The sequence below is a fragment of the Mytilus trossulus genome, chromosome 7, assembly GCF_036588685.1.
Source record: "Mytilus trossulus isolate FHL-02 chromosome 7, PNRI_Mtr1.1.1.hap1, whole genome shotgun sequence".
In the NCBI taxonomy this organism is placed as follows: domain Eukaryota; kingdom Metazoa; phylum Mollusca; class Bivalvia; order Mytilida; family Mytilidae; genus Mytilus; species Mytilus trossulus.
This window is the reverse complement of record NC_086379.1, coordinates 1,997,659-2,010,897: the sequence shown is the minus strand read 5'-3', so window position 1 is coordinate 2,010,897 and position 13,239 is coordinate 1,997,659. Positions and strand designations below refer to the sequence as shown.

General features: G+C 33.0%; 3 protein-coding genes across 3 annotated transcripts; 2 read left to right on the top strand and 1 right to left on the bottom strand.

Moving 5' to 3' along the window:
- The first annotated feature begins 15 nt into the window (after positions 1-15).
- On the top strand, positions 16-2,417 carry LOC134726749 (uncharacterized). The gene is made up of 2 exons (XM_063591166.1): positions 16-383; positions 1,963-2,417. The coding sequence occupies exons 1-2, from the start codon at positions 20-22 to the stop codon at positions 2,397-2,399; spliced, it is 801 nt and encodes a 266-aa protein (XP_063447236.1). The 5' UTR covers positions 16-19; the 3' UTR covers positions 2,400-2,417.
- Positions 2,418-6,743: 4,326 nt separating this feature from the next.
- On the bottom strand, positions 6,744-9,333 carry LOC134726748 (uncharacterized). The gene is made up of 2 exons (XM_063591165.1): positions 8,978-9,333; positions 6,744-7,265 (listed from the first exon to the last, which is right to left on the bottom strand). Exons 1-2 carry the CDS (start codon positions 9,309-9,311, stop codon positions 6,826-6,828), a joined length of 774 nt encoding a protein of 257 aa, XP_063447235.1. The 5' UTR covers positions 9,312-9,333; the 3' UTR covers positions 6,744-6,825.
- A 1,337-nt stretch (positions 9,334-10,670) lies between these two features.
- On the top strand, positions 10,671-13,078 carry LOC134726747 (collagen alpha-1(X) chain-like). Its single transcript, XM_063591164.1, has 2 exons — positions 10,671-11,025; positions 12,638-13,078. The coding sequence occupies exons 1-2, from the start codon at positions 10,683-10,685 to the stop codon at positions 13,051-13,053; spliced, it is 759 nt and encodes a 252-aa protein (XP_063447234.1). The 5' UTR covers positions 10,671-10,682; the 3' UTR covers positions 13,054-13,078.
- Positions 13,079-13,239: the final 161 nt, after the last annotated feature.

Here is a 13,239-nt window from a genome sequence, read left to right as displayed (position 1 = left end):
CTAATCCAACCTTTACAGAATGTTTGTTATTTTTATTACAGTCTTTATTCTTATTTTTCAGATGGATCAAGTAGCGGGTGATTCATCAGAAATTAATAAACGTTTGGAAAATATTGAAAAACTAACGAAAACGATGATACACAACTTGCAGAAGGAAATTTCCCGTCTGGAAAATGAAAACTCGAAGATACACAATCAACGACATGAACTAAAGAAAACCATATATAGTCACCAGATGAAAATTGACGATCTCAACGATAGAGTTCTCGAAATGATGTCTACCAGTGATGAAGATAAGTTTGGAATGGCTAGAAACGAGACCGCGATAAGTGCTCCTCACACAGAAACAACTTTGAATGATTTGTTAAGTGGTCATCAACGAAGTAAGTGTAATAATTTAAATGTAAGACATTCCCAAATGAAACATTAAATATAAGCATGCAAGATAACACAATTGTCATGGTTTTGGAATTTTCGTCAGATTTTCGGAATCCTCATGGATTATCCACTTGATTGCCTTTAAAAATTTGTCCATTGACCCCTATTTGTTTTTTGTTATAAATCTTTTACATGTATAATTACAAGCCATCTGTGAAATTCTTATAGCATCCTAATTATTTTTAATAGTTTTGTTTTTACGATTTGAACTTGTCATGAAAAAGCTATGAAAAATCAAGAGAGAACATTTTCCCTTTAAACTATCAATGCCTTTAATCTCGGAAACAAGCACATTGACCTATTTATTTATTTTGCTTGTTTTGGTTCTTTAATTAAACCCCTATCAATATAAACTACCGTTATAAAAGTTTGTTATTTTGAAACTGAGTAGCGAACTTCATTAAGACCAATCTATATGAAATATATGTTATTTACAAATAGTTTTATGTAAAAAGCTTTCAGCAAGTATTAATCCAAAAAAGAATTGAACAGATGTTTCTCAACAACACTGTGGGTGCCACATGTGGAGTAGGATCTGCTTATCCTTCCAAAGCACCTGAGATCACAAACAGTTTTTGGAGGGGTTCATATTGCTTAGTCTTTAGTTTTTTTTATGTTGTGTCTTCTGTACTATTGTTTTTACCATGGCGTTATCAGTTTATTTTCTATCCATGAGGCTGAATGTCCCTCTGGTATCTTTCGTCCCACTTTTTTAACAAAGAAGCGTGTGAAAGCTGTCGGGTTGCTTCTGAAACCACATACGCGGAAAAAATCAAATCGGTGGTTTATTTCAAGGAAAAATGGTTGTTTATATGATAACTGAACAATTGTATCAAGGAATTCAGGATAGGAAAAGGTTACAATTTTGCAATCTAGAATTATCCCTTTGTAAATTCTTATCAGCCAGACTGGACTGTATATGTGTTATCTGTTTTTCCGTTATACTTCAAAGCAACACAATACTGAATTATTTAAATTTAAAACTAAAGAAAATCATTATAATTGTTCTTGTCGTATTTAATATTATTGGTTTTAGGTTAATATGTCTTCTGGTCATTAGTGTTATTGATCTTAATTGTGTTTGTAAAAGGGTCCCTGTTTTTTAAAGCTAAATGTAAGCTATAAAATTAACAGTACAAGTAAAACCAGTCGTCTTATGCTTATTATTTACAAATAAAATCGATTTTGCACTATGGTCGCAGACTAGCTATGGTTTTTGATTTAATTGTTTCATACTTTTTTTCAAAATTTTCTTTTCTGAATACAATATGTTGTAAATATATGTTCATCAACAGTATATTTTATATATTGTTTGTTCCTAACGATGTAATAATGATTGATAAATTTATTATGATTCTATTTAAGCTCTATTTCATATAAAATTTAATGCCTTTAATACAGAAAAGGTTGAGTTCTATAACTCCTTGCATTTCTACATCATTTGCTGTAACACGTAGGGTTGGACAAGACTTAGATTATAATGGACTGTAAAGATAAGGATTTGAAATATATTTATGATTCCAGGAACGCTGGTTAGTTTGCAGCAACCAAGAGCGTCCCGGCCAGCGTTTTATGCTTATATGTCTAGTAACGAATATAATCCCGGACCACATCATACACTAATATTTAACCAGGTCATCTCAAACATTGGAAATGGGTACAGCCAGTACACCGGTATTTTTACTGCACCGTCTACGGGAGTATATGTTTTTTCCTATACAATAATGCCTGATAGTGGTGCCTATATCCCAGTTGAAATAATAAAGAACGCAGGAGTGATGGAATCCTCATTCACCAGGTCATACTCTGTTTACAGACATAGTGTTTCAGTAACTATTGTCATCCAGTTGAACGCTGGTGATGTCTGTTATGTCAGAACCAGTACAGGATCCGCACCGTCGGGGAACATTTACAGCAGTACGTCTGCTAGGACATCGTTTGCAGGTTGGCTTCTTGTGTAATAAAGTATGTCAGTCAAACGTTTTATGCGTATTAATCTGCCCATGAAAAAAGACGATCTGGTCAACAATTCAAAAACTGATCACATTTTGAGGTGATGCTAGAACCAATAGTACCAATAACAAAAAACAAAATTAGATTAAATTAAAACAGCAACATATACAATTCATTCACAATGACTTATTTTTTTATTCTAGCGGTAGTAACTAGAATTTCATCCAGTTTTCTGTTTTCGTTTGCTCTTTATGTTCAATGGTCTTTGTATCAACACTGAGTGCCCTTCATGTCGCTTTTGAATTCGGGAAAAAATAGTTAAATAACAAAAATACCGCGCTCCGAAAGAAATTGACAACGGATAATCTTATAAAACACGAAATCTAGACCTAAAACACATCAAACGAATGTCAAAACAACCTGTCATATTCCTGACTTGATACCGTTAATTCCTTGCGTAGAAATCTGTTTTTAGCTTACAAAACCTCTCATTTGTATGAGAGTTGCATAAATTAAATATTTGACAGATTTAACGATAAGACGGCGAAACAAAAGGTTTTCTTTGTGACAATCAGTAGCCAGTATGACACGTTCTTCTCTATTTTGCTGTTTTTAAAGGTTTGAATAATGCAACGGTTCATTTCTGCACAGTCACGTAACAAAAAATAAATGGTATGAATAAGGATTACAAGTCAACTGCAATTTAGAAATATTTCAGCAAAATGCTATTCTAAAATTGTAAAAGGACATTTGGACAAACAGTTAAAATATCGACAGTTTTGTCATGCTTTGGCTTTCTGTCATAATTTGATACTGTGTAATGTTATCCTTTATTTCATATTGGGACAAAAGAAGGTGACCGATGTTCTCAAATCATCAATAGATTAAGAAGACAACTCCAAGCTCTCAGTGGAATTCACTCATGAAATATCTGCCTCTACGATAACATTCATTGACACGTCTAAAGAAATGGGTGATGAAATGATAACTATAGGTCTGTATTTGAAGTGGTCAGACATATATGATTATCTGTCTATCCTAAGTTTAATTTAAAACATTGTTCGTGGAAGAATGAACCATACATTCAACTGTACCTTTCTAGATTATATAATCTGTAAGGCTAATTTTGTAGTCAGACTGAGAAAACTTGACATTAACACACACAATGCCTCTGTAAATTCATAATGGATGTCAATTTAAATTCCCTCGCAATTCATCGCATTGTCAAATTGCCAAAGACCAACCCGTTCAACTACAGACTCGTTCAGCCCATATTATGTCGGTGTTTATATATTTCTAGTTAGGATAAATGTATACATACTGCAAACTCCTTCTCATGTTATAGGTATGGCAATTTTTTAGGTCAAGTTTCAGTATGTATGAAAAAGTGAGTTGATACGTCTTTATCGATCGGAATTCAACGTTATAAAGTGGGAAGATGGGTTTTTCAGCGGAAGTAAATTCTTTTGCATGAGTGTGGTGGTATCACTTTAGCAAGATTAAACTTTTTCTTATAAGATGATAGCGTTGGCAAGTCTTGATCTTAAAAAAACAATCAGTACAATTTTTAACATAAATATAAACTACGCCAAACTATCTTGGCATTGTACAAGGTCATGTATTTTTCTGACTGTTAATTACGTCTTTACACTAAATCCATTGGATGTTAGATGTGTACTGATTGATAATCTAGTCTTAGATGAATGATTTTGATTTATTAGTTGTTATAGTGGCTTTTATCACCCCCAGGTTTTGGTGTCGTTCGTGTTGCTCAGTCTTTAGTTTTCTATGTTGTTTATTGTTTACTATTATTTGACTGTTTGTCTTTTTCTTTTTCATTATTAAGCCATGGCGTAGTAAGTTTATTTTCGATTTATGAGTTTGACTGTTCCTTTGGTATAGTTCGCCTCTCTTTGAACTAACTGTCAGTAACTGCGAGTACTCTTAGATCTGTACTTGTGCTCTTTTTGTTGTTGTAATATACAAGTAATCGGTCACGTCCACTGTGTGAACTGTGATCATGTACTAAATAGAAAAATAAAATAGGGTCATCGTTCATTTAAGCTCACAATCTGCATTAGAAAGAAGCATACATTTTTATTAAGGCACTATTTATACAATCAATAATTAAAGATCGTCCCGCTGCTTAATTTGATCCTGAATATCAATAATTATGTGTATCTTCCGATAACATTTTGACAAAATAACCGAAACGCCTCGTTATAGTTATTTCATCAAACCCAGGCTCATAAATGCGCTGCTCTGCTGTAATCTCTTGAATATCATATCAGTGAAAAGATGCAGATTTTTTTAATAGCACCGGTGAGATAAGGAATATGCCCTTTTGTCTATAAGTTACCCTTTTATGAGAAAATCAGACAACACGTGTTAACTAAAATAAAGACAATATGTCGTCCTTTGTTTTCTAGCGCGTGTTTATAAAACCCTTGACAAATGCAAGACATATAAATTCGCATCTACGTCCTTTCAGAAAAGAAACTTTGAATCAATGCCTCGTCTAGATAGTGCCATCCTCTTTATTGGATATAAAGGGAACACGAAATGTCTTAATATTCCTAAACGTAAGATTATATAGACAGTATACTTAACAACAAAATTATTTTCATTTACCTGTGTATAAAGAGGAACGAAAGATACCAGAGGGACAGTCAAACTCATTAATCGAAAATAAACTGACAAAGTCATTGCTAAAAATGAAAAGGACAAACAAACAAACAATAATACACAAGACACAACATAGAAAACAGACGAATAAACAACATGAACCCCATCAAAATCTAGGGGTGATATCATGTGCTCCGAAAGGGTAAGCAGATCCTGCTCAACATGTGGCATCCGTCGTGTTGCTTATGGGATATCAAATCTGGTAAATAGTCTAATTCAGTAGGTCACATTTATGAAAGGTAAGGGGATTGTAATTACGACGTAATAAACATATCCGATATCATTTGTGAAACGGTTATTCCATAACTGTCAACCAACTCGTGATGGCGTCCGTAAAATGTACCAAGAGATGATTTAAACTTCACCATTTGAAACTCTTGATGTGAGGTATTTTTTTTCAAAGTTGATGTGTTTATAAAATTGATTAACATTTCACAGCGATTTCATACTTTTACTTTGAATGTTCATCCTTATTTTTATTAACTATGTATTTACATCGTGTCAAAGATCAAATTTACTCGTTCATTTTGTGTTAATTTGTGTTAACTACGTTTTTTGGTTGAGTTAAGCCATTCCAATGGATATTTTATAGTGTGTCTTTCTATTTTGTGATTTTTTACTATTGTTTCAAATAAGGGATAAGGTTTGGTAACATTAAAACATTTAATCCCGCTGCAATTGTTTGCACCTGTCTTACGTCATGATTCTGATGTGTAGCAGTTTTCGTCTGATTATGTAGTTCATACATGTTTCTCGTTTCTCGGTTTTTTTTTTATATAGACTAGTTTGTTGGTTTTCCCGTTTGAATGGTTTTACACTTGTCTAGTAATTTTTGAAGCCCTTTATAGCTTGTTATTTCGTGTGAGCATAGGATTCGTGTTGAAGACCGTTCCTTGACCTTTAATTGTTTACTTTTATAAATTGTGACTTGGATGGAGAGCTGTTTCATTGATACTCATACCACATATTCTTTTATCTATGAACGTTTTGAATAACCATTTGAGAGGTCCGTATGCGACTTTTTATTAGGTTATATTTCTATTCCTAACGAAAAACTCTCGTTTTCCATTAGCACTCCAAATTTTGTACCAGTCATTTGAGTCCATCTTCTATCTCAGGACCTACCTTTTTATTTATAAGTGTTGTCATCCTGAACATGCATGCCATTTTAGACACTGGGAGTATATCCAATATTCAATTATTAAATACATCAAGGAAATCAAAATATATGTTTGGGAATACAAGTCATGTAATGTTTCAATGTGATGGATGACATTAACAAAGACATCGGGTTACTTACTTGAAACATTGATTGATTCATGTAAAACGTCTAACGACTAATTCATCATGTATACATGCAGGATGAGAACAAATATTCTACTAACACAATAGATAGATTCTTTAAGCTTCTTTGCATCATTCTTGGGGGCCTCCTTGAAATATTATTTTTATTTGTGATCCACAGTGCCACCTGAATAAACAGTTTTACATTAAAACTTTAGCAATGTTTAGAGAGCAGTTTATTGATTGTTGAAGAAATAGAAGTCAATGATTTTAAAGGGGTTTCGTGGAGCTTCCGGAAAACCCAACTATGTTTATTGAATGTTGTATAATTCAAGTACTAGTAATTAAACAGTTGAGTGTAAAAGAAGATCCAGCTCGTCAACTTTTACATCAGATAGATCTTTGTTTATAAATTCGAATTGTGATTCATTAACAAAACATAACAAACACATGTCATTTAAAAATTTACTCAATGCGCCAGCCTGTAAACGAAGTTCTCGCTTCAGTACCACTGGAAATACTACCAGATACAGTGGCACCTGATCCGCTTGTTCTGACATAACACACATCACCAGCATTCATGTTCACAACAACGGTCGATGACACACTGTGTTTGTAGTTGCTGTATGTCCTTGTTAACAGTGAGCCAATTATACCTGCGTTTTTGACGATTTCGACTGGAATGTTGGAACTAGTGTCTGCCGTAATGGTGTATGAAAGCACGTACACCCCGTTTGTAGGCACTGTGAAGATACCAGAGTATTGGTTGTACGCGTTGCCTATATTTGTAATGACGCTGTTGAATATTAGTGTATGATGCGGTCCTGGGCTTGCTTCATTTGTCGACATATAAACATAAAACGCTGGAGAATTCAATCTTGACTGTCGAGGATAAATGATACGTCCTGCAAATAAAGAAGAGGTTCAAAGAATATATTCCATTATTGTTATTATACTTTTAATTTTTTTTAAACTTGGTAGGAACAATCCAGTATGCGATAAATTCGTGATATTGTTTGCAGATGACCTCTACGAATTTTTATAGGTATATTGATATAGAACATATGTAATAAAGTTTTAAAGAAGAACATTGTTTGATAAGAACCACGGTGTGCAAAGACGATGTGTAAGTACTAGTATAAATAATTGTATACTATATTATAGTACTTCAACCAGACGCAATGATGAATAATATTGTTTTCTAATGGCCATAGAAAGTAAGTAAAATAAATATCGATTTAGAAACCCATGCTACTGAGATATCGTGACACCAAATAGCCTGCACTGTAGCCGTCCCGCTAGACCACAAGACCACCTGGGCGTCATAAAAAATGAAGCTTTCGGTTTCCGGGTGTTACCTTTCCACGTCAGTTTTTATCTAACGTCGTAAACGTACTACAGTACATGATATATAAGGCATGAAGATGTTATTCTTACAGATCAGCTAAATTATCTGAGGTAAAGGATCCTACAAATTAATGTAAGATACAGTCACAGAAAATAATTATATTTATATGTACGTCTGAGCCAGTGACAACTCTTGAACAAATTTATCAATCGGATCACCAGCAGTGATGATAATACATGGCTGTGTACATTATGTATATACAACTCGTCTTAGCATCAACCCAACAATGTTAGATCTGTAAATTAGCTTTCGCCGGGATTCGAACCCATGCTACTGAGATATCGTGACACCAAATCGCCAGCACTGTAGTCGTCCCGCTAGACCACACGACCACCTGGGCTTCATAAAAAATTAAGCTTTCGGTTACCTTTCCACGTCAGTTTTTGTCAGTTTTTAATCAAGCGTCGTACTGCAGTACATGATGTATGCGGCATGAAGATGTTATTCTTACAGATCAGTTAAATTATCTATAGATCCATCTGATCACCAGCAGTGATGATGATACATGGCTGTGTACATTATGTGTATACAACTCGTCTAAACATCAACCCAACAATGTTAGATCTGTAAATTTACTTTTGCAAATTGTTTGTTCTTCCTTCGCCGGGATTCGAACCCATGCTACTAAGATATCGTAACACCTGTATCTCCTAACGCTGCTTCGTATTTAAATATTGACTTTTTGTGTTTGATCATACAGAATATACAATATACTAGAATAAATAAACGCACATGAGACATATAATTTTTTAGTGTTATAACATTGGTAAAAATTAGATTCAAAACGAACAGAAACTATGACATGTATGACATGTATGAGTCTTGTATTGAAAATCGCGTTTTGCGTTACAAGCTGGTATTTTCAATAGTGTTTTACTACCATTGGGCTGATGCCATTGTGTATAAACGTTTTGTTCCTGAGTGAAGGCACTCACATTAGTGTGTGCATGCATGGACATGATATTTTATTGATATGGACATTTTTTTGTAATTTTGATGTTGATAAAGTTTTGAATCATTCGAAACACGAACCAAGTTTTTCTATTCAAGTTACAAATGAGTTCATCTGTACTGAACACAAATTTTCGAATAATTATTATGAAATTCTTTGTTTTTCAAATGTTTACAAAGAATGTACTGTACAATATAAAGAATTACAATGCTTGAATGATGCAGGTATAATAATCAAAAGTAAATTTTCATACTCACGCTTTGTATTTCTACCATCGCTATTGTCAATTTCCGACTGCGTGACAGGTCCATACTTAAGTTTCGTCTGATTTTCGGGAAAGTCGAGCTTATCAATTAGACTGTTCAGGGCTATAATCTCTTCCTTCTGACTGTAAACAATATTTTTCAAGGCATCTCTTGATTTTGATATCTCAGAATGCTCGTTCTTTAACGAAATTAACCTCTTTTCTAACTGAAATAACTGTCCTGTCAGTTGGTTTTCAATGTTTTGAAACCTAAAAGTTTCATCGGCAGAGGTTAAACAATGGACCTGGAAAATATTAAAGAGAAATATAATAACAAAGCAAGACATAATTGTCGATCATGTGCAAATTGTCAAACACGTAAGATAAGGGAAAGTTTGTTGCATGTCAATAAGTACGGAGATATGATATCTCGGCCGGAAGGAATAGTGGCACGCATGATGCACATTGATGTATAGCGATATATACGTTAACCAGAACGACGAAAAAAGTCTCTCTCCCTTTTGAAGTTCATGCAATATCCTCATAATCTGTTTTACCATGATTTGTATCCTCGTAATGGATTTAAACATCAGTACACTTTTTTTCTTTTTTTTTCATCAATGAATAATCCTTTTCTCTTAACCAATAAAGATCACGTGTAATCCCTTTTTTAATGTAAAGTATATAAATATTTATGTTCACAGCTCAAATACAATTAAAACTCTGTAGTGAAACAGTCAACCTTCCTGTTTGCATCTAATGTATGATACAGACGTTCACCTTTAATATATCATGTATGAGAGACGAAAGATACCAGAGTGACAGTAAAACGCATGAATTGACAATAAACTGACAACGCCATGACTGAAAATAAAAAGAGAAACACACAAATAATAGTACAGAAGACAAAACATAGAAAACAACTGTAAAGGATGTCACATATTCTTCACTTGACACCCCCTGTCTGTCAACACATTTTCTAACCTCATTTAAGTGAAATGGATTTTTCAATTCCATCAATTATTATGAAGTTTACTGTTTAACGACATGTAAAGGCAGATTAATGTGATACAACCATTTGAATCGTAAAACAAATTACAGAACTAAATACAGCTCTTTATTTAAATCTGCAAGTTTTGAGATACATTTGTAATAAATGTATCTCACTGTTTCTGTATATAAAAAAGTAATGCATTGTTTGTTGATAGCAAATACTAAATATCTGTTTATGATTGTTTTACTTTTCAACTTATTCGTATAAGGGGATATACATCTTGTAATTAATTTTGAATACGATTATTAATGTTAATTCGTTTTTTAAGTGGTTGCAATAAGTGACACATTTTTTTATTTTTTTTTAGCATATACACAACCTCTTATCTCTAATTTTCTTTCAAAATTCTATCTAATAGATTTGATTTCATCTATAAAACATGTTTAGTTGTGAAGAACATATTCAAACTTGGGCAATTTTGCACTATTTATAGCTAGAAAAAGAGCAAGGTGACCCTTATTTTTCATAACATTTTTGAAAAAAAGCATGCGATTGGGTAAATTCAACATTTTTTTGCATAGTATAAGGAATTATATGTGAGGAAATATACAGTGATGATCTATGCACATTTAAAATTGATAGTATGGATGTCCTTGCTAAGATATAAAACTAAGGTCAACGGTCTTATCATTGAACTTGCTAGTAATCTTAATATAAGACATGTATGGTTTGTAAAAAGATGTCTCTTATTTTCAACTGTTATATATTTTATATTTTTCAGGCAACGCTAACATGTTGTTCAGCAATGGATATGCTTGAAAAGCTAGATGTTTTGGAACAAACGTTAACACAAAAGATGGCAGACCTTAAAAAGGGTGTAACAGCTCTAAACAATGAAAACAACGAGGAACGGCTCAAATGGAATGATCTAGAAAACACTATTTCTGACCAAAAAAGAAGGATTGGCGAGATTTACAACAGTTTGGGAAAAGAACATAATGTCGAGGACGTTAAATCTAATAGCTCTTTTCCAAACAGCAACTTGAATGAAAGTATCAAATCGAAACGTGAGTTTACTCTTAATTATCTTTAAGGAAACGCTTACTGTTTTCATAAGGTAAGAAAGCATTTGTAATGTTTACCGAGTTGTTATCATAATCGAAAAAATATTGAAATAACATCAACAAGGAGAGCCTCATGTGTGTTGTCCCGACTGCGATGTCAATAATTTGTTAGAATTGATATAAAACCAGGATAAAATTACCATTTTATACATTTGAAAATGCCTGTACCAAGTCAGGAATATGAGAGTTGTTGACCATACGTTTGCCATGTTTTTTCATTTAATTTTTCCATTTGATAAGAGACTTTCCGTTTTGAATTTTCCCCGGAGTTCAGTATTTTTGTGATTTTACTTCTTACAGAAGGATAAAAATAATCAAATAAAACTATATTCATTTTTAAGTATTAATCGTTGGTACAAATCATTGTCATTGAGATTATGGTTGTGCTCGTAAGTCCCATTGTCCTTTTCTTAGAATTTGAATCTTGTGTTCAAATCATACATGTCAGTTCTGTGAAAAGACCTATTCAACAAAGGTGAACGATAATATTTATATCTATAATGAACTTTGCTCATTAGTAACAGAGGAAATTATTTGGTAAAACTTAACCAAAATTTACCAAATTGACGGAATTTTTTTAAAATTTACTATAAAGGGTAACAACTCCTTAAGGGGTCAACTGACCAAAATGGTCAGTTGGCTTATTTTTAGATCTTACTTAACTGAACATTATTGTTGTTTATAGTTTATCTCTATCTATATTAGTATTCAAGATAATAACAAAAAAATGGCAAAATTTCCTTAAAAGAATAATTATTGGGGGCAGCAACCCAACAACCTGTTCTCAAATTCATCTAATAATTTCAGGGCAGATAGATCTTGACCGGATAAACAATTTAATCATGTCAAATTGGCTCTAAATGCTTTGGTTCAGAGTAATAGGCCAAAATCTACATTTTACCCCTATGTTTTATTTTTAGACATGGCGGCCGTCTTGGTTAGTTGGCCAGGTCAGGTCATAAATTTTTTAAACTAGATACCCCAATGATGATTGTGGCCAAGTTTGGTTAAATTTGACCAAGTAGTTTTGGAAAAGAAGATTTTTGTAAAAGATTACAAAAATTTATGAAAAATTGGAAAAAAGGACTATAAAGAGCAATAACTCCTTAAGGGAATGACTAACAATTTTGGTCTTGCTGACTTATTTGTAGGTCTTACTTTGCTGAACATTATTGCTGTTTACAGTTTATCTCTTTCTATAATAGCATTCAAGATAATAACCAAAAATGACAAAATGTCTTTAAAATAACCAATTCAGGGGCAGCAACCCAACAACCGGTTGTCCGATTCATCTGAAAAATTCATGTGAGCTAAAAATAGCATATAGACATTCAATAAGCATATAAGTATTCAATCTCAAATATAAAGCTTATCTTAAATATAATGTAATGGTTTGTATACGTATTTATTGAATGAAGGTGTAGCTCCATTAAAGAAATCAAATTAAGCAATAAAAAGAAATTAAGATATCATATATTCTTATAGTACAATGTTTGATATTTACAGGCAGCACTACACGCATTTAATAAATTGTTTAACCACCTTGAATTTCTAGGAGCCAGTACAACAGCGCCAGCATTTTATGCATACATGTCTTCTCACGAGCTGAATCCTGGAAAACATCACACATTACATTTTGATACCATCATTACTAACATTGGTTCAGCTTATAACCGTTACACTGGAATTTTCACACCGACAGTATCTGGAACATACGTGTTATCTTATTCTATTAAGCCTTATGTTGGAGCCTATATCCCTATTGAACTTGTGAGGAACACACAAATTATTGGTTCAGCAGTAACCAAAGCACAAAGCAGCTATGAACACGGGGCTTCTTCGACGGTCGTGATTCAGTTATCTGCAGGAGACGCATGCTTTCTAAGAACAAGCAACACTTACACACCATCTGGACATATCTACAGTAGTACATATGCCAGATCATCGTTTTCAGGATGGCGTCTCATTTAAATATCAATAAATATGATATGTACTATGTATGTTTTGGTTATTAATTGATAACACCAATTTCAACTTGTAATACGACACAATATCTTCTTGTTATGTCATTGATTATAACGGTTATGTTCAGTAATTTCAGTACAGTAGTTGTTGTTAATAATTAAATATCATTTAACAAACTAAATGTGTCTATCC